Below are 20,564 nucleotides of genomic sequence, written 5' to 3'. Positions count from 1 at the left end.
ACCTTTTCTAAGAGGATCAAGGCCTTTCCTCCTCTCTCCCCTCCCCCACAAAATGACAAGGCTTTCCTTCAAAACAAAAACCAAAAAGGCTTTTTGTTTATTACTAAATGTCTATTGCTTTCCCTGAGCTCCCTGCGATAGGGATCACTTAGCTTCCTTTTTTCAATTTATTTTTTTCCAGTTACCTTTTCAAAATAAGTCACTTAGGATTTAAGTAGAATGAGAAGAGAAATACTTATTTCCCACAGCGGTAAATATATGTGTTATTTAGAAAGCTAGAATAAACTAAGTCAAAAGATGAAATGAGGGGGAGTCAAAGATTATAGTTGATTACATATTGACATATTAGCAAAGATGGAAACATCTGCAGCTGTTGCTCAGCCTCCTAAAACTTGTAAGTACACTAAGAGTAGCGATTTATACCTATAAATAATAATTTTCAAAACATAAAACACTTAAAATTGAATATTTTCCTCTAAAAATAGCAGGAAGGGTAAATAACAACCCTATAATGATAATGATATACCTCTGCTATATTCCAATTAGCTTCTTCATCTAGTTCTTAGATTTTACCAATACAGATCATAAATGTTGATTTGTAAGTAGAATTTTCTAGTTTATAAAATGTTAAGTGACAGTTTTAATGTGAGTGATAGTGCAAAAAGAGATCAAGAATCAGGAATGTGAGAGCCAAAGAGAGCCCCCATCCCACTGAAATAAATGCCTGCATTGTGGAGAATTATCACAATGCAAGTATATTCTTTAGAGAATGACTTATAAAAACAGGAACCAGATAAACAATCTACAAATATTTAAGTGCCTATGTGCCACCCATTGTAACAATAATGTGCAGATACAAAAGAAGTGGTTGTAATCAGATTAACAAAATGCCACTACTATGTAGACCAACACTAAGAACTTTCTGCACAACAAAGCTATTTCTCTTTTATTCCAATAGTTTTGTTGATCAGTAGTTTGCAAAATAGGCAGAGAAAGAGCTTGACAGTTGATCCCTTCTACACATTAGCTATTTATTCATCATGAAAGCACATTTCACTTTCTCCAGCCTCATTTCAAATATCCCAAATACCTTGAAAGAAAAAAAAAACCTCACAGAATCTCAAACAAACCAAGATCTAGTTACTGCCTCCTTCCCAATCAATTCAAAACATTTTTCATGTATTAACTTAACTTTACAGGGTTTCATCTCCATCTCCAAGTTTTAAAAACTAAAAGCACAACTTTTACTTTTAATTTTTTTAAATAAGTATTTTTTCCAATTAATAAACATTTATTTTCTCTGCTACTCTTTTTCCCTACCAATAATTGAACAGCAAAGAAAGACTGACATAACAAACGTGAATGGTGAAGTGAAAGCAAGATTCTTCTACTAGCCATGTCCAGAAACATGTCACATTCTGCATTTTAAACCTATCACTTGCCAGGAGATGACTAGTGTACTGCACTTTAGGTCTTCCAGAATCATGCATGGTTTGTTAATTATTGCAGTGTGGGTTTTAGCAACGTATTTATAATAACAAAACAGTGAGGATACCCAGAGGAGTTTGTTAAAACAGAACTTGTGGGAATAATAACAGACTTTATACAGATCGTCCCTTTCATCATTTCCCAACACAAAATACACAGGAAGACTAGTGAAACATTTGGAATTTCTAATTTGGATCCCGTTAATCTCAGTAGCCTCAATCTTTGAACTACAAATTTCTCTTTGTCAATTCAAAGTTTTCAATCCAAGTTTTTCTTTATGGTGATGTTAACTAAGCAGTTAAATAATTAAATCCCTAGTAATAGGAAAGAGATAGCTAACAAGGCCAATTATAGGATGACAGTCAAAAAGGGAAAATGAGGTGATATAAAAGAACTTATCATATATTGTGACAGGCAAGCCATTCTTTAGACCTCTTTTAACTCTTCTCTCTTAATCATCCTTCCCTTTCTCCCTTATACCCCTCGTTCTCCCCCATCAGACTGTGAGCTCCTCAAAGCAGGAATTGTTATCTTTCTTTGCATCCCTAGAATTTCAAAGTGCCTGACACATAGTAGGCGCTTGATATTTTCTTAATTATTTATATTTTATTTCTTCTCAACAAAATGAAAACTCGATGAGGTGAGAGACTGCTTCAGTGTTTGTTTTTGTATATCCAGTGCCTAGCACAAAGTGCTTAATAAAAATGAATTAATATTTCTGCAAATGTAAAGCTCCTTGAAAGAAGGGATTACTTTTTTTTTTTTTTTGTCTTTGTGTCTTTAGTACTGAGTGGTGCTTGGCATATAATAAACTAAATATTTGGTGATGGAGATAATCCTAAAGCTCTGATCAATAAATTCCAGCTCAACTGGTTCTCAATCTTTCTGGGTGACAGACTTCTATTGCAATCAAGTGAAGCCTAGGGACCCCTTTTCAGAATAATGTTTTTTAAATTCATAAATAAAACAGACTAAAAAAGAAACCAATTTTATTAAATAGTGGATTTCTTTTTTTTAATTTTACATTCACGGAACCCAGCTAAAGAATCCTCCTATAGGAGAAATGCAAACATCTGTATTTGCCTTTTAAAGCCCTTTACAATTTGCTTTCAAAATCTTTCTAAGCTTATTCTATTACTTTGCTTCACATACTCTCTAATCCAGCCAAACTGGCTTAGTTGTTCACACAAGCAGAGTAAATGCTTGAAATATACTCTATGGTCTCATCTCTACATCCTATCATCTTAGCTTTCTTTAAAGTCCAATTCTAACTTGCCTTTCCCAACTCCACCTCATACACAATCTTTTCCATTCCTCCTCCACCTCCAACTTCTTTCACTTCTGCCCAAAATCATTTTGCATGTACTTAACATTCAATTGATGGAAAATCATATGTATGTTTAAGTTCTTAGGAGGAAGGGCTCTTTCATTTTTGCTAATGTTTGCTGAATTTTCAAAAAGATATAAAACAGGATTTAAAGAAATTATCACTGATAGCTGAACATAAGAAATAATAATATAGTAAAAAACTTTGGAGTTGAGTCAAAAAGTTAAAGATGTCTCTCTGTTTAGCCAAACTACTGATATGGGGGTGAGGGAATAGTGGAAAGAAAGGAAGAGGCCTCAGCTTCCTGATCTGAAAGATGAATGGGTTGGACCAGACCAATCTATAAAATACTTTCTAATTCTAAAGACTAACATCATATAAATTAGCTTTTTAAAAGAGCTTCAACTTTTTCTTTCTACAAAGCTTCAACTTCTTTTAAAATCATTGTTGAGCAACCAAGCAAATATACTTGTGACATTTATCAAGGATATAATATCTAATGCATCATATATATTATATTTCAATTCAATAACGAGAATCAGTGTACAATACACTTTATTAGCTCTAACAGGAAAATAGCAACTGTGCTCACTGAACTTAGTGTCACAGGACATAAGACATATGTATTATTAGAATACATGAAAATGACATATCACAAAGTTCTATGGGACATCCAAGAAGGAAAAGGGCATTAAGAACTGGAGTAGGGGGAGGCAGAGCCAAGATGATGGAGATAAGGCAGTATGAAGTCACGTGAGCTCTCCACAAAACCCCTCTGAACTAAACTTTTAACTAATGCCATAAAACAATTCCTGGAGCAACAGAATTCACAAAAAGATGGAATGAAACAATTTTCCAGCCCAAGACAACCTAAAAGGTCGGCAAGAAAGGTCTGTCACATCTGAGTCAGAGGGGAGCACAGTCCAGCCCAGCAAACCAGGAGCAGGCTTTGGGAACCATTGAATGGATGGCAACCATGGTAGCTTCTGGAGCTCTTAGCCCATAGACAATATGGAGATGGAATAAACAATGGAAAGATTTCAGGAGCCTTTCTGCTGGCACCAAAGGCAGGACTCTATTCCTTTGCCATGGTTTGCCCACATTCAAATCTGGGTCACAGTCCCGTCTCTCCAGGGAGAACAGGAGCAATAGCATAACAGAGTTTGTGGCCACAGGGAAGACAAGATCTCTGTCACAGCTGCACAGCAGAAAAGTGTTTGCTAAATCAGGAGAATGGTTAGCACACCTCTCCTTGGATCATACGATCTTGGAAAAACTAAAAAACATTACAGGTCCCTGCAAGTATCTCTGAAAACAGCCCTATAAAATCCTTGTGCATTCTCCACCCTGGGAAGTAAGGCCTCTGTAATGTTCTTTGTTTTTCTGGAGGTCTTGGAGCAGCCTTGTTCCAGCTCCACACCTGTAGTAGCCAGGTGTTAAAGTCCAAATCCTTTATAATCTCCTTCACAATCTTGTCTCCTTTCCTGGGGCCTGGCTAACTTTCTTAGAAGCCTTCCGGAGTCTTGGTTTTAGTGGAGAAGCTAAGGAGGAAAGCCTGCCACCATGGTGGTGTGAGATGGGATGAATGAATGTGGCTCTCTTTGGCTCTGAGAGCTTGAGCTCCCACCTCCAGTCTGTTTGTCTTCTCTGGCTCTGACTGAGTTTGTCAGAGGTTATATGCTTTCTTATAATTATCACAGATGTGAATCTTATAGAACTATATTAAGTACTAAGTACATGTACTGAACTAGACAACTATTAATCACCATGTTAAAGTAGATAACCATTGTCTATCAATTCCACTGACTTAACACCTTGTAAGAATCCTTGTTTTAAGTTCAGAGTTCTGGCCCAGGCCTCATCATAACAAAGAGTTAAAAGTCAAGGATAAGGCTGGGAAAATGAAGAAACAATAACAAATAATTCTGACTACAGAAAGTTACTATGCTGATAGGAAAGATCAGGAAGGAAAAAACCCACAAAGTCAAAGCTCCTACATCCAAAGCCTCCAAGAGAAAAATGAATTGGTCTCAGGCCATGGGAAAGGCTCAAAAAGGATTTTGAAATTCAAGAAAGAAGCGTGGAGAAAAAATTGTAAAGAGCAATGAGAGTGATGCCAAAAAAAAAAAAAAAAAGTCAAGAAGGAGACAAAGCAATACTGAAGAAAATAACACCTTAAAAAACAAAGGTCAAATGATAAAAAGAGGTACAAAAAGCCAATGAGGAGAGAAATGCCTTAAAAAGCAGAACTGGAAGCCCTGGAATATGATGTTCTGGAGGATTACAATCAAGAATCACATATCCAGCAAACCTGAGTATAATCCTTCGAGACTGAATATGAATCAATGGATAATTTTTCATTTTTTTGTTGTGGTGTTGTTTATTTGACTGGTTTTTTTCCTTCCTTGTGGAAATATTTAGAAGAACCGCACATGTTTAACCTATATCAGATTGTTTGCTGTCTTGAGAAAAAGGAGAAAATTTTGGAATACAAGGTTTTGCAAACGTAAATGTTGAAAACTATCTTTGCATGTATTTTGAAAAATAAAATACTATTTTTAAAAGTTAGTTTATCAGAGCAGAGCTTACAATAAGTAGAGATATATAATTTATATAGAAGCTATAATATGCAGCCTAAGTCCATTAAAGTAGAAAATGTTTGTGATATATAAAGATAAAGGGTAATTACTAACCAAAAGATTTAGGAAAGCTTCTTGATAGTAGTACCGTTTGAATTAGCAATTAGGTTCATAACTTATGATCCATGAAACCTGTTTCTTTAATATTTTAAAATTTGTGAAAAGCACTAAAGATTTACGATAAAAGGAAAAAAGCAGTAAAGGGGTATCAGTTTGATTATAGAGTAGGCAAGAAATACTATAACTTAAGGATGGACTTTCTTGGAATAATCCAAACTTCAGATGATGAAGGCCCTAACCAGAGTGTCAACAGAGGAGAGAGTAGGGGGAGTATAAAAAAGATATTATGACAAAAAAATTTACAATCTTTGGCAAAAAACTGATTAATGAAGGTGGATATAAAAAGTGAAAAGTTAAGGATGACCTACGTTGCAAGGCTAGATGACTAGGAAAACTAGAAAGAAGTGAGGAAAGATAATGATGAGGGACCAAAGACCTAAAAACAAAGTAAAGGAATTATCAGAAAGAAGTGAAGATACTTGGGGGAAAAAACCTTGGACCACATTATTATTGGGGAGAGGGGAGGAGAAGGCAAACAAGAGAACACCTAATAATTCATAAACATATTTTCATATTCATACAAATTTTTTAGAATAACCTATACTCAAAGAGGTCAACTTTGATGAAAGTGGAAGTAGAGGAAAGTTTTCCCAAATGATATCCCATACCAGATCATACCCTTAAAATATACAACAGGTATAAAAAACTAAGACTCCACAATGCTTGTTTTCTGTGGGCTATAAAAATGCATCTGATTGAACAAGTGCTTCCATAAGTCCAGGTACAAGACAACATCCTAAGACTTTGCAAGATTCAGTAACAGAAAGATATTAAACAGGGCATAAAAAGGGAAAAGTAAGAACATAAAAGATGTCTCCTGTTGTCATAGATTATCTCTAGCACATAAACCAAAAGGAAGAGATACTCTCAAGATGACCAAGTTTCTCCAGATGCTCTTCTTCTTGGATGATATTTGTCTATTGTATATCAAGCCCCAGAACTAAGAATCTTTTAAATGGGATCTGTAATTCTGAAAAGTTTAGCCAAAATATAAACAATGGAAAAACCATTTGAAAGAAGAATTCCTATTGTGGAACAGTGACTACAACATCAGGCCTGGAGAGTCAGGAAGATTGAGTTCCAATCCAGCCTCAGATGTTTAACCAGTTGTATGACCCTGTGAAAGTCACTTAACTTGTCTGCCTCAGTCTCCTTAACAGTAAAATGATAATATAATAATAATAATACCTGTCATACAGGGTTATTCTAAGAACCAAACAGGATAATATAAGAGAAAAATTAGAAACAATACCATGTATAACTAAGTGCTTAACAAATGCTTGTTCCTAACTCTCCTCCTCCTGTAATATTCAACTATATAGGTAGCAAAGAATTCTGTTCTATTAGAATATATAACTTAGTCAGACATAGCAAATGGGCAATGGACCAACCCAAATACTGAATTATGATGACAATAGACTGGACTGTATTTGGAAAGATGCAGTATTTTTAAAATTGACAAGTTTTTCCCTGAATATGGTCTAAGTTGTGTTTTCTTTGCTACACAGAATGCCCAGTAAATGCAAACTGGCAACTAATACTTTTGAACATCTGTTCTTAAGAGAGGTACCTGGAACATTGAAAGTTTAGTGACTTTCAAAGTCAAGATGTGACAGAGGCACAACTTGAAGCCAGGTCTTCTTGGCTTTGAAATCAACTCTCTTTCCACTATACTACATTACTTTTCAAGGCCCATCTTTTCAATAACGATACATACCCAGTAACAATGTGTGATCAAAAGTCACAGAAATCACATTTGAAGATTTAAAAGCTGCAGTCACCAAAGGGTGATGCAATGGAAAGAGGTTTACAATGAGCAAGAGTAGGTTACAATGTTGTTAAAAAAAAATACTTTTGCAAGAAATGAACAGAAAAGATAGTACTATCAATGTACATGCCTTAAAAAGAAAAAGAAAAAAAACACAAAAGAAAAATTTATAAAATGACAACACTATTCCAGAGGATTGCTGAATGAAATATGCTTCCCATCTCTTGACAAAAGAGTGATGAATGAGTCAATGATACATATATTATTTGAAATGATATAAACATTTGGTTTATCTGGTTAAAGAGGTTTTTTTTTATTTAATTAGGTGAGAAAAGAGAAAAGATAATTACGTGATGAAAAAGAATAAGATGATACATTTCTAAAAGCACACAAAAAAATATTGGAAATCATTTTTGTACAACTATATGCCAACAAAACTATTTAAATGAAATGGATGTATTTCTATAATATAAAATATCCAGACTAAAAGATCAAGAAAGATAATTTGATATTTAATCTGAGAGGGGGAAAAAAACGAACAAGTTATATTTACTTATATAACTTTTCCCTTCCCACCCCACCCCTCAAAAAAACCCACCTTTTTTCTATAGGTAAATTATATCAAGGAAAGATTTATTCCAATTATCAATATAGGTGCACAATAATAGATAAGCGTTATGCACAGGCAAAAAAATGAGAGGAAAAACCTCATTCTCTCTCTCTCAGACTCACACACACAAACTACAAAACACTCTTTACAGAAACTAATGATAAACCTAAATTAATATTAATGGTTCATATAGGATACTACCTAAAAGTCCAAAATGATACTACCTAAATTTGCTTATTCAATGACACATCAAATTGCCACAGGATTATTTTATATATCAAGAAAAAAATAACAACAAGATTCATTTAGAGAGAAATATAAGTAACGATTCTCAAGGAAATAAATTAAGAAAAAAATGGAACAAAAGGCTGTCTAGCTGTATCAGATTTCAAACCACACTACAAAGCAGTACTCATCAAAGCAATATGGTCCTGGTTAAAAAATAGAATTACTAGAAACCATAAAATACACAACACACAGAAGTAAATAAATATGTAGTACAATATTCAATAAGCCTAAAATTTCCAACTATTGAGGAAAAGAAGTATTCCTTCAATCAAAATCTGGAGAGAAGACTAAAAGCTGCCTGGTGGAAATTTGGTTTAGACCAGATGTCATGCTACTCCACAATAAGATTCAAGTGGTTACATAATTATGGTCATATATTAAATTAGAGGAACAAAGAACAAAACAGTTTTCCCACCTCTGGAGAGAAGAGTGAATAATTAGACAAGGTGATAAACAGCTTTTCAGAAGATAAAATGGAGAAATCTGATGAAATAAAATTGAAAAGGATTTTATACAAACAAAAACAATGCTATTAAGATTACAAAGAAAAATGTTAATTGGTATATATATATATATATATATCTTTGCAACAAGTTTCTGATAAAGTTCTGCTCCCAGAGATATATAGTGAACTGACTAAAATATGAAGAAATCTCAAGTTTATAAACTAAATATAATAAGCTGCACAGCTACACTAAGACTTTTGGAATACCCTGTTGATAAGAATTCGTGCCCCAATAGATACAAACATATTGTCAAAGGATTAGAGCAATTATTAAATTATATTTCATATTATTATATTATATAATATACATATATTATAAAAATTCATAATTAAAATTATGAAAACTCAAGCCAGCAATAGCAATATGAAAGAATGCTCCAAATTACTAATTATTAGAAAAATAAAAACTCAAGAAACTGAATTTCTGCCCTATAGTCCACCTGATTGGCAAAGATAACCAAAAAAAGTAAAATAGCCATGGATGGAGCTGGGGAAAACAGGCAACAATGATGTACCATTGGTCTAATTGTGAATGGTCCAGCCATTCTGGAAAACAACTTGAAACTGCCAGAAAAAAATTAATGAACCATGCATATTCTTGGACTAATACCATTGAGTTTATGACCCCAAGAAATCAAAAAAAGAAAAAAAAAAGTCCATAAGTACAAAAATGTACAAAAATATATAAAGGAACACGTTATGTTATAATAAAAAACTAGGAACAGGAGTTACTCCTTAAGTATGCTAAGTTTGAACAAATTATGATATATGTAGAGTAATGGAATATTATGAATAAGAAATAATGAAAAATATTGTCTCAGAGAAACTTGGGAAGACTGGTATGAACCAATACAGAATGAAATGACTTGAAAGAAAAAACTTTATTCAGTGTGAACAATTAATACAGCTTCAACTAAGAGTTAAGTACACTTATCCGAAGGCTGTCATGACTATAAAAGATTTATGAAGAAGCATGCTACTCACAGAGAGGTTACAGACTAAAGGTAAAGAATTACAAATCCACTTTTTGGATACTGATAAAATATGGATGTTTTGCTCCACTATGTTTATTTAATTAAAGGGATTTGATAAACAGCAACAAATGGGGTTACACAACCCTCCCCCTCAAAAAAAAAGAGAAAAGGAGGAAGTCACTAAACTTTTTAAAATACTTTTTCACTTAATATTTTTAAAAACTTTAATCCCTAATACAAAGGGGTACAAACAAAAAATAGCTTTAAAATAACTTATTGATTCTTTATTCTAAGAGATGGCTCTCTAGAAAAGAGAAAGTATACAGAAGAAATAAGAGTATGTAAAAACAAAAGATATCAACAAAAAACTTATTTTTAAAAAGAAAGTAAAATGATGAATTATATACTCCAAGAAAATGTAAGCAGCACATAGTAGAGATATATTTTCACACACAATCTTTTTCTGTTCCAACTTTGAATGTAAAGTTCCTTCTTAATCAATTGAGAATAATTTTCTTCTTGATTAAAGTACAGAACAGAAAAAAAGGATATCCAGAAGGAAAGACAATTGGAACAGTTTGGAAACTAATGTTACATACTTGATTTTTTTTTTCAAACTAAGTTATATGCAACAAAATTTGAGGTTTCACATACAATTCTTTTTCTGTTGCTTACAAAAATGCTCATATTTCCTGGTGTTTTGTCAAGTTCACCAGGAAATATGAGCATTTTTGCTCATGAGCAAGTTCAGAATAATAAAATATTTTAAAATGTATTGGGTTGTTTCGGGGTGTTTTTTTTTTTTTTAAGTCTATACAATACGCCAGGTACTCTGCTACTAGATACTTGAGATGCAAAAACAAAAGCAAAACAGAACTTTGTCCTCAAGGAGTCAACATATACATAAATTAAATATAAGCATAAAAAGTGAAATATATACAAGGTAAATTTGTAATGACACCAAAGAGAAAGTCAAGGAAAACCATGCAAAAAGTTTTTGTTCAGTTTTTAGTGAAATGGAGATTTTAAAAAGTAAAGGGGAAGTTCATTTCCAAGGATGAGGAACAACTAGGGTGAAGTTACTGACTTGCATGGACTGTCAGCTAAGAATGAGAAAATAATTTGGGTGTGGGAAAGGGAAGAGTGTGTATGTGTGTGTGTGTATATATATACATATATATATATGGCTGAAAATATAAACTGGGGCTGGGTTGAGATGAGAACTTTAAAGGCCAAACAGCAATATATTTGATGTATTTATACAATAACACTGGAGTTTATTAAAAAAGGGAATGAATTGTAATTAATTACACCTATACTTTAGGAAAATTACCCTTGATAGTATGTGTGTAGGATGTATTAAGAGAGGAGAGACATGCAGAGAGGATCAATCAACAGGTTATTGCAATAGTCTAAGCAAGTGAAAAGGATGGGAGCTAGCTAAGGATGGGGTCCCATTAAATAGAGAAAAAACTTTACAGCAAGATTCCGATAAAGGCCTTATAACTGAGTTGTAATACTAAACTACACCAAGAGTTTTGGGACACCCTGCATCTAAAGCTTCTGAAGCAGAATAGGTAGAAGGTGGAGAGGCAAAAATCACCAAGTCTGGAAAACGACTGGACACATGAAGAGTAAATGCCAAAGACTGGCATCCTGGACAGAAACAGAGAAATTCAAGAGAGCTAAGTTTGGGGGAAAAGAAAATGATTTCTGTTTTCAATACACCAATCAGTGAACAAACATTTTATTAAGTACTTTCCAGGCACAATACCAAGTATTAGGCATACAAAATATAAGAACAAAGAGTCCCAAGCTTTCATTTTAATGGGGGAGGCAAGGAAAATAAAAACAGAGCTTCTTACCAATGGATGGAATAGGATAAGAGTAATGGTCCAGGGTGAGAAGGCCACTAACTCAGAGTGGTGAAATTCAGAGTCAAAGACAGATAAAACACAGATAGACTTTTAAATTTCTATGTGAAAACCAATTTGAAATATTCAACAGGAAGCTAAGGAGACAGAGTTCAGGAGAAAAAGAGTTGAGTATATATAGTACATGAAATTGGGAATAATTTGTATACAGATGGCAAATAAACAAAAGAGGAGAAGGGAGCTGATGAGGTCACCAAGTGAGAAAAAATCAAAAGAGAATTAAACAGGATCCAGGCCAGAGCTTTTGGGGAATACCCTTAGCTGGGAGTATAACATGGAAAATGAGCCAGCAAAGTGGAATGAGAATGAGCAGTTGGTCAGGTAGGAGAACTAATCAAACAAGAATATAGTGATATGAAAATCCAAAGAGAAACCAGTATCCAAGAGGAGGTAACCAACAGCCAATTGCTGCAAATATTGATGGGGTGAATGGAATCCAGCAAAAGACCATGTCACTGGCAGCAATCCAGTATCTATGCTGTCTTCAGTGAGGAGCAAGCTGATCCTGCAGATTTATCTTGTACAGGACAGAGTTATTCTGACTGACGCCCATGATTACCTTAAATAATCTAGTGGTTAAGCTAGAGATGGAACTCCCAAGGCTATCTTGTATAAACAGGATGACCACAACTACCAGATGGTTGGCCTCAGCACATAATTAGCTTGGCTAACACCCCTTACCTTCCCCCTTCCCATCCTTTCCCATAAAAGGTCCCACCTTCACCTCCTTGTTAATTCTGAGTCCATTAGGAACTTTGCTAAGCATTATAGTAAAGCTTTGCCCCATGACCTGGAGATGGTTTGAATGTGTGAATTCATTCTGGGTGACTCCCCACTTTTGTGACTTGTTGGACCTCATATACCTCATCAATATCATGCAGACTAGACTGAAAAAAGGACATTAGTTTTGGTCATTAAGAAATCACTGGTAACTTTGGAAAGAGTCAAAAATTTCAGCTGAGTGAGAAATAAAAAGCCAAATTACAAAGAGCTGAAATATATAGGAAGTGGAAGACACGAATAAAAACTCCTCCCCTCCCTAGGCATTTAGGTATCATGGGGAACAAAGGCATAAAACTTGAGAGAATACAACAATCTAATGAGGGTTCATTTGGAATGAAGGAGACTTGAATTTGTGTGTAGAGAATGAGCTGGTAAATAAAGAAATAATGAAGATTAGAAAGATGGGATAGTTTCAAACACAATTACCTGAAAAAGATTAACTGGATAACGTAGGATCAAGTGAGATAGAAGGAGTTACCTTATCCTTGGCAAGAACTAAGGTTCCCTCTTCAGAAACTAGAAACAGGAAGGATGAATTCAAGGGTTTAAAAACAAAAAAAGAGTTCTCAAAGGACTTTTATTTACTCACTCAAATATGATTTTAAACTCAAATTTGGGGTGGGGGGGAGAGACACACACTATGGAAGGACTGAGAAGAAAAAACCATTGAGAGATCAAGGTATAACTCAGAGACAACTTGTTGAATGTTCAGCTGGAATCAACATTATGTCAACAGATCTAGAGGAACTCCTACCACAATGGACAGACCATAGAAAATTTGCATGCATAAAGAGCTATACACTATTTAAAAAACAAACAAACAAAAAACAGCTGGTCTGTAATCTGTACCACTGGAGACTATGGAACTGCCTAAGTACCCAAATAATTATAATAAAAAATAGTAACTAATCAGTTAAAAAATGAGTCAATGTGATCCTGGTTTGAACTAAATTTATTAATTTATGTCCTCTTCTAAAGTTATTAACTATGTAGTCTCTTCCTACCCCCCTTTCTAAATTTCTCTCATACTAACTTTTAGGCTCTATTCTATAATAAATACACATTACTCTTTTTATACATGCCTCCCCCCAGATTGGTTCAATGCAGACTTGTACCTGAGACTGATTCTGAACACTCTAGTTACAGTGGAATTCCAAATGCCAGTTACTGGCTCCAAATAAAGGGAAGAATATATATCCTACACAGTCTTGGAGAAATTTTGCTGGGTTCAAAGGCCTTAAAAGTAGGAAAAGTTCATCTCTAAGCTAATTTGTAGAGGTGTATCTGCTATGAGACCTAATACCTACACCAATTTAATAATTATAGTTAATTTATAAAGTTTGTAAAGTGCTTGCAAAAATATGTGATCTCATTTGTTCCTCACAACCACCCAATGAGGTGAAGTGCAACCTACTTTACAAATAAGTACACTAAGGCTTAAAGAATTTAAGTGACTTGGCTAGAATCACAAAGCTATTATTTAACACAGGATGTGAACCCAAATCTTTCCAACTTTGGGCCCAGCCCTTTATTCACACTGCTTTTCTATGTTTATTGTCCTTTTTCCAAAAACTATTTATGCGTAATCAGTTAAATGATTTAAAATCCTATTTTATTAAATTCACATTTGTGTTATGAACATTATTCTTTCTTTGGCTTAGGTTATTATGTTCTCATTACCAACTGGAATAAATACTAGTTTCTTTGGGAGTTTATATTGTTTCACTCTTATGTAAAAGACATAATAATCTAATTTATGACTAAATGATACAGAGTATAATAATAACCATATTATAATGATCAATAGCTTCATTTCATGAAGTTTCTCATGTTTATTTGTCCAGAGTGACTATATATATGTACCTATTTCAATAAAAGCAGTAAAAAAAAATTTCCTACATGAATTACTTCTGCCTCACTTGTATAGACCACTACCATTATCCTCCCTACTCACTCCATACACATGTTCACATACTTGCTTTGAAACAGAAATTGTTGCCACCAAAAAAACGTTCTGGGAAAGTAATTTGTTAGCGTCAGGTAAACAAAGGGTTAAGTTCTAAACAACCCACAAGTGCTTGTTTTAAAAATAGGATAACTGTTTACTTACATATTATTTCTATTGCTTTGATATTCAGTCCTGATAGCTTAAGAGTGGTTGGTTAGAACAGCTAGAGATGAGGCCTCAAAGTCAAATGAAAGAAATCATACTTAAAGGAGTTAATAGCTGCTAACTGCTCAGCTTATGAGGCTTTCACTAGATTTAGACAATTAAATTCTTAAAAATGGCATTCATTTGTAAAATTTCTAGTCCTCATTCCACCTCTACAAATAGAGGCAAAATACCTTAAACTTGTGCAATTCAAAGACAAGTGGTTTTATCTTGTCTGAACTTCATTCAAAATTGATACTAGGCAACTGGTAACTTAAAGTAATTGTTAACAAGCAATAAGAAGATACAAATATAACTTTTTTTCAAACTCAGAAGAAAATAGTTCTAAATTACAATATTATCAATATCAAGTAACAAATGTCTGAGTACAAAGACAACAACTCATTCCCACTGGCAATATTAGCTCTAATCAGACAATGACTAAAGATCCTTAAAAATCAGCCACCACCACCTCCTTTTTAACTTATGCATATATTTTAAAGCTCTAATCAATACCAAAAATAATTTTTTTTAATTTAGAAAAGAGGGAAAAAAAACAGGAAAGAGATAAGACAATAATAAGTGTAATTAACACAGGACAGTCAAAGATCAGTTTTTGCACAAGATAAAGTCAAAATGATGAGGAAATAATTCCCAGATGCTGCTTTTGGAATACAAATATGGAAATTCTTAACTCCATCACAATTTACATTGAATAAAAGTACAGCACCTATTTCAACTAGGTGTTAGCAAGAATTTCCTCACATTTCCTAGGTAGGTGGTCTGAAGGCTTAAAACAAGTCCAACCTATAATAGACGCGTTCTGAACAGGATTTTCAGTGACTTGGGAAGGTGAGGGAAGTAAGACAGCTTGTAATGTCTCTATATTACAATGAGCAGTTTCCCTAAGATATACAGATAACGAAGAATATTCAACTTCTACTTGTGGAATGAAGAAATCAGAGTGTGTTTGATGCTGTACCAGTAAAAAATACATATAACCCAAATTATGATCTGAGTTTTCATCTATTGGTTTGCTTTCAGAGATTTCTCTCTGAAGCACTGGATATGCCAATGGTGAAGAGTGAAAATTCTCACCCCCAAATTAGTGGAGAGAGTTTGAATGGCTGGCAGCACAGTTTGAATGATAGACACTCAATCTCTCCTGCAGAGAGCACAACTCCAATAGCTGTTCAGATAGCCTGAAGGCCAAAGGCACACTCACCTAAGAAACTATTTTACAGAGAACTCATAAAAGGTAGGCAACTCACACTATGGTCAAAAGTCACAGCATAAGAACAGACACTCAAGGTCTCTCAAGAACATTACTATGAAACGTCAGCTATAGGAGACAGTGGCACAAGACTATCTAGCATGATGTGTCCAAATCAAGGAAGGTGCTCTAATCCAAGAGCAAAACAGACTCTCAGAAGCACAAGGGAAACTAGAGCTGCACAAATCCATTCCCAATGTTCTTTGGGTTACTACTACCTGTCTTATAATAGAGCCTTCCAAATGTATAGTGGACTAATCAGCCATAACCCATCATACCACACTGTGACACTAACACTGTGATGTCATTATGGCTCTTTGACAATGAAGGATGAACAACAACAGATAAGAAAGAAGTTTCCAGGTTTGCAAGATAGTCCTCAGAGCAGGAGAGGGAGCTCAAAGTGTCACAACATAAGACAGCTATGAATCTCCTGCTCTAATGATCACAAGAGGTCATTCTACAGATGAGAAAACTGAGGTCTAGAAAAGTGAAGTGACCAGAAGGGTCGGAGGGACAGAACCTCTCAAAATAATGCTTTAAGTTTTTAAACTGAGTCTTCTGACTCCACATCTATTTCTTTCCCCAGCTCCAAAGGTTATGAAAGGAGTTAGCCAAAATAATGATTCTGACAGAAATGCTTCCAAGATCACAAAAAAGGATTAATATCCCCCTGTAAAGTCCTACTTTAGTTCTTTAGATATTTTTCTGGTAAAATAATACATTCTCTTCATTTGATCCATTTACCTCTGTTATTACTAGTCCCATTTTCACCAACGAGGAAACTGAGGTCAAGAAAAATTAAATGATTTGTCCACAGGCATACATATTAGGAAAATGTTTTACTTGGGATTTGAGTTCCACATCTTTTTGACCCCAAGCCCAGTATTCTATTCATTGTGCCACCTACTGGTCACTAGTACAAATTAGAAAGAGACCTACAAGAAATTTAAAAAAAGGTAAGACACCCAAGTTTTGGATCAGAATGCTTTCCAGGAATAGGTTAGAATGTAAGCAAAGGCAAGGAGGTGGCAAAGCCCAAAATGTATTTGGGAGGGGGGGGATGGGAAACGGGGGAAATGATTAGTGATCCAGCCTAACTGAAGCACAGACTACCTAAAAAAAGATTAGTAAGGATAACTTTAGAAAAGAAGTTTGGAGCCTGATTGTCAATGGTGTCATATGGAATTTTCTCTCATTAGGCAATGGGAAGCCATTTAAAATTTGATAAATGTTTGTTGACAGTGAGAGGACAAGTTTACAAGAGTAGTAGGTGTGAACTGTCTTCACAGAGACAGAATAGATCATGTTTAGATCAATCTGTGTCCATAACTAGATGGACTTCTATAAGAGAAACATATTATGGCTGGACCATGGTACAACTTTAAACCAAATCTACAGGCCTTATTTTTAAATTCTACACATAAAACAATTGCTTCACTGAGTACTATGTGAGGCAAATAGGTAAAAAGGAGTTACCATCAATGGATTGACATTGATTTTTCTTTAAAAGCACTTTTTTTTTCTCATTATACTTATTAAACAGTAGTTATAGTTCTTTCAAGCAGGAATTTCATCTTCTGGTTTAAAGTAAAAAGAAAAACATTACCAAAAAAAAAAAAAAAAAAAAAACACATCTGTTAAGTTTTTAAAACTAAAATATCTGGGCCAGGGTCTATTTTTATTTAAGCAAGTAGACAACAGAATGTGAAAATATCTATGAGAGTTCACCAGTTGTGAATTTATTTGGATTCCTACTATTAGTAGGTTCATTGATCTTCCAAAGAAAGTATAATAAAAATGGCAAAAACAAAGTTCAAATACCATGGCTTCAAATGAAACAGTTGATATCAATTTTAAAATTTAACACCTAAAATTTTAAAAATCACAAGGTATGAAAACCTGATATATGGCAAAGGTAATTCAAACTAATTTCAAGTTAATAAAGATTTTTTTCTATAAATTTACATTTTCTCCAATACAGGTCTATAAAATCTGTCAAATATGTGTAGATACAAATATTAATATGACCAATTAAGCTACAATTACTTTGTAGCATAAAATAGAAGTTCAAAAAGCATGAGCTTATGTGCTCTTTAAATACAAAACACCTTACCTATTAAAAATATACAGAATTATTACAACTCAAAACGAAAAAAACTTTTTTACATCTACACATTTCCAAGTTAATTAGAAATGTCATTTATCTCTCTAAAATCAGTGATCACATTCAAAACACTGAATATGATGACTCTTTATATGGAAATACCAAAAGTTCTTTTCTCATTTCAACAGAATTAAAAAAAAAAAAAAGCTAGATTCTATATTGGAAATCTGCTGACAAATACTCTTGGATTCCAGGGTGAAAATGCCTCACTTCAAAAGGTTAACTTTTTCCAACTAATCAATCCATGAATTCCACTTCAATATCACTGAAAATTAACTTTAAGAACAAAAAAATAAATAACCTTGGTTTTATGGAGTGCCTTGCTATCAACAATGAAAGTAAAACTAAATAGTAAAATTTTGATGGTTAACTCAAGACTTACAGATGACCTAGCTACCTTACATCCCATTCCATTAATTTTGAGTTATTTTTAAAACTTAATCTATTAAGAATAGGTCTAAAGATCAAATGCTAGAGATGAAAAATATCTTAAAATAATGGTTTTCAAATAAACAAGAAACTCTGAAAAGGCTATATCAATTAGATTTCCAACTCCAGAACTGAAAATCTAGGCTATTCTTTCATAAGTTAAAAAGTTAAGAATTCTTACTATAAAAGTGTTCTGTTACAATACAAAAGCTGCTGAAGTGCAAATTGCCTTTGATATTAGCTGACAAATACAGGCTCAATACATAAACAAACTTTGGGTGGAGAACAACAAAACCCAGTGATTAAAAAAAATAATAATAACTTGACTAGATATTCAAAATAATTGTTTATATGAGAAAGGAAATATATGAATTAAGTCAGGAATCCTCCTCTAATAAGCATAATCGGTTGTGAGGATCATAGAATGACAGAAATAATTTTCAACCAAGATTAAGGGTGGGAACCTTCCCTACCTGCCCTTTTTCACCAGTCGGGGAAAGGAGGAGGGAAACTGCTTTGGAAATGTACATGGAGGGCAGTTGCCAAAAGCTAACCTGGCCCAGTTCTCCAGGGTTTTCACATTCTACTCTTACTATCCCCAAACAACTCCTGAGGGACCCAGAAAGCAGAGGAAGCTATCCAGCAAACCCTAAATCCACAACCCCAGAGCCGAGGCCACTCCTCGTGGGGGGACCGTGCTGGGTCACTAGAATTGCTGCGAAAGGGCTCCCCAGACCCTACAGACCGCCGCTAGCGCGCAGAAGGCCCCCCGATCCCGAATCCGCTCCCCGTTTCCAGCCCGGGTGTCCCCCGGCCCCGAGGACCTCATCATCTCCGAGGGGCCGGCCGCCGCGCGCACCAAAAGCCCGCAGTCCTGCCTCAGTGCGTTTGGGCACCGCCGCAGACCCGCGTCCCGAGCGTCCGAAGGGGCAGCCTCGCAGCCGCGTCCCTGGGCCCGGAGTCCCGAAGACCGGCCCGACGCTCGGGTCTCAGGCCAGCCTGTGACCACTGTGAGGGAGGGTGCAATCCCCGAACCCCCGAGGCACTCCTGGAACTGACGGCTACTTTGGGGAAAGGGGGGCGTGATCACAAGGGGGTATCTACTGCAGCCCCCTGGGGGCCTCGGCGGCCGCCTAGAGCGGCATTCAATGCCCCCGCGGGGGGGCCGGGGCTTGCCCCTCCTGAGTATACCGCGAGCCCACTCCAAGGGGCAGAGTCAAGTTCGGAGTGTGACCCAAGTCCTCGGGAGACACTGTCCCCGACCTATCAGATCCGGTGGCAGGCGACCTCCCGGTTCCGGACCTTCCTCGAAGCCGACCCCTCGGGGCCACGCAGAGCCCGTTCGCAGGGGGCCGTGGGAGGAATCCTTTCTCGTCTGCCCTCCCCCAGGAGGACACAAGCGTCCATGTTGTCCTGTGCCTGTCCGGCCTCCCTCGCCTCCTCCGCCTTCTCCCCCCGCCCCCAACCCCGCGCCGGCCTGCCTTCGGGGCGCCCCTACCCTCTCCCCAGCGGCGCGGCCGTCCCCCCACCCCCGGCCTCCCCACCCTGCTTCGGCCTGCTCCCCGCCGGCCCCACTTCCTGCAGGCCGGGCTCGAAGCGACTGCCCCCCGCCACCCCCTCCCCCAGCGGCTGACGCGGCGGAAGGCCGGAGCGCGGCGGGGAGCCGGGGGGCGGCGGGGGGCCGGGCAGGCCAGGGAGGCGGTGGCCCCCGCTCCTGCTGACCTCCTCGCTCTTCAGCACCTCCTTGAACTCTCGCTTGATTCGCTGCACCGCAATGTTAGCCATGTCTCCTCCCGCAGCCGTTTCGCACCCTCCGCCTCCGCCGCCGCCACGACCGCCGCCGCCGCCGCCACCTCCTCCGCCGCCTCTTCCTCCCTCAGTGAGTCAGAGCCGAGCCGGGGAGCCGTGCCACCGCCGCCGCCGCCGCTCTCTCCTCACAGTGGATTCACCTCCGCGCCCGGCCACCAAAATGGCGCTGGGGCCGCGCATGCGCATGGCGAGCGCCCGGCCGGGCGGCGCAGCGGCTCTCGTTGTCAGCCCCCAGGAAGCTTCGGAGCCGCGAGCCCGCCAGCCGGCCGCGAGCCTTGGCCTGTGCGACGCCGCGTGC

General features: G+C 36.7%; 1 protein-coding gene across 3 annotated transcripts in view; it reads right to left on the bottom strand.

Moving 5' to 3' along the window:
- Positions 1 to 20,303, bottom strand: part of UBE2K (ubiquitin conjugating enzyme E2 K) — a 70,803-nt gene extending 50,500 nt beyond the window's left edge. Inside the window, exon 1 of one of the 3 annotated variants that reach the window (XM_051965640.1) lies at positions 20,180 to 20,303. In XM_051965640.1, coding sequence (XP_051821600.1) covers positions 20,180 to 20,242 — 63 coding nt within the window. In that variant the 5' untranslated portion in view covers positions 20,243 to 20,303. Of the gene's footprint in view, positions 1 to 19,281; positions 19,383 to 20,179 lie in introns of those variants that run through there. The other 2 variants (XM_051965641.1, XM_051965642.1) reach the window with 2 other exon arrangements.
- Positions 20,304 to 20,564: the final 261 nt, after the last annotated feature.

Source organism: Antechinus flavipes, chromosome 6 (assembly GCF_016432865.1).
Source record: "Antechinus flavipes isolate AdamAnt ecotype Samford, QLD, Australia chromosome 6, AdamAnt_v2, whole genome shotgun sequence".
NCBI classification, from domain to species: domain Eukaryota; kingdom Metazoa; phylum Chordata; class Mammalia; order Dasyuromorphia; family Dasyuridae; genus Antechinus; species Antechinus flavipes.
Note: the sequence above shows the minus strand (reverse complement) of the source record. Positions and strands in the feature narration are given on the sequence as shown.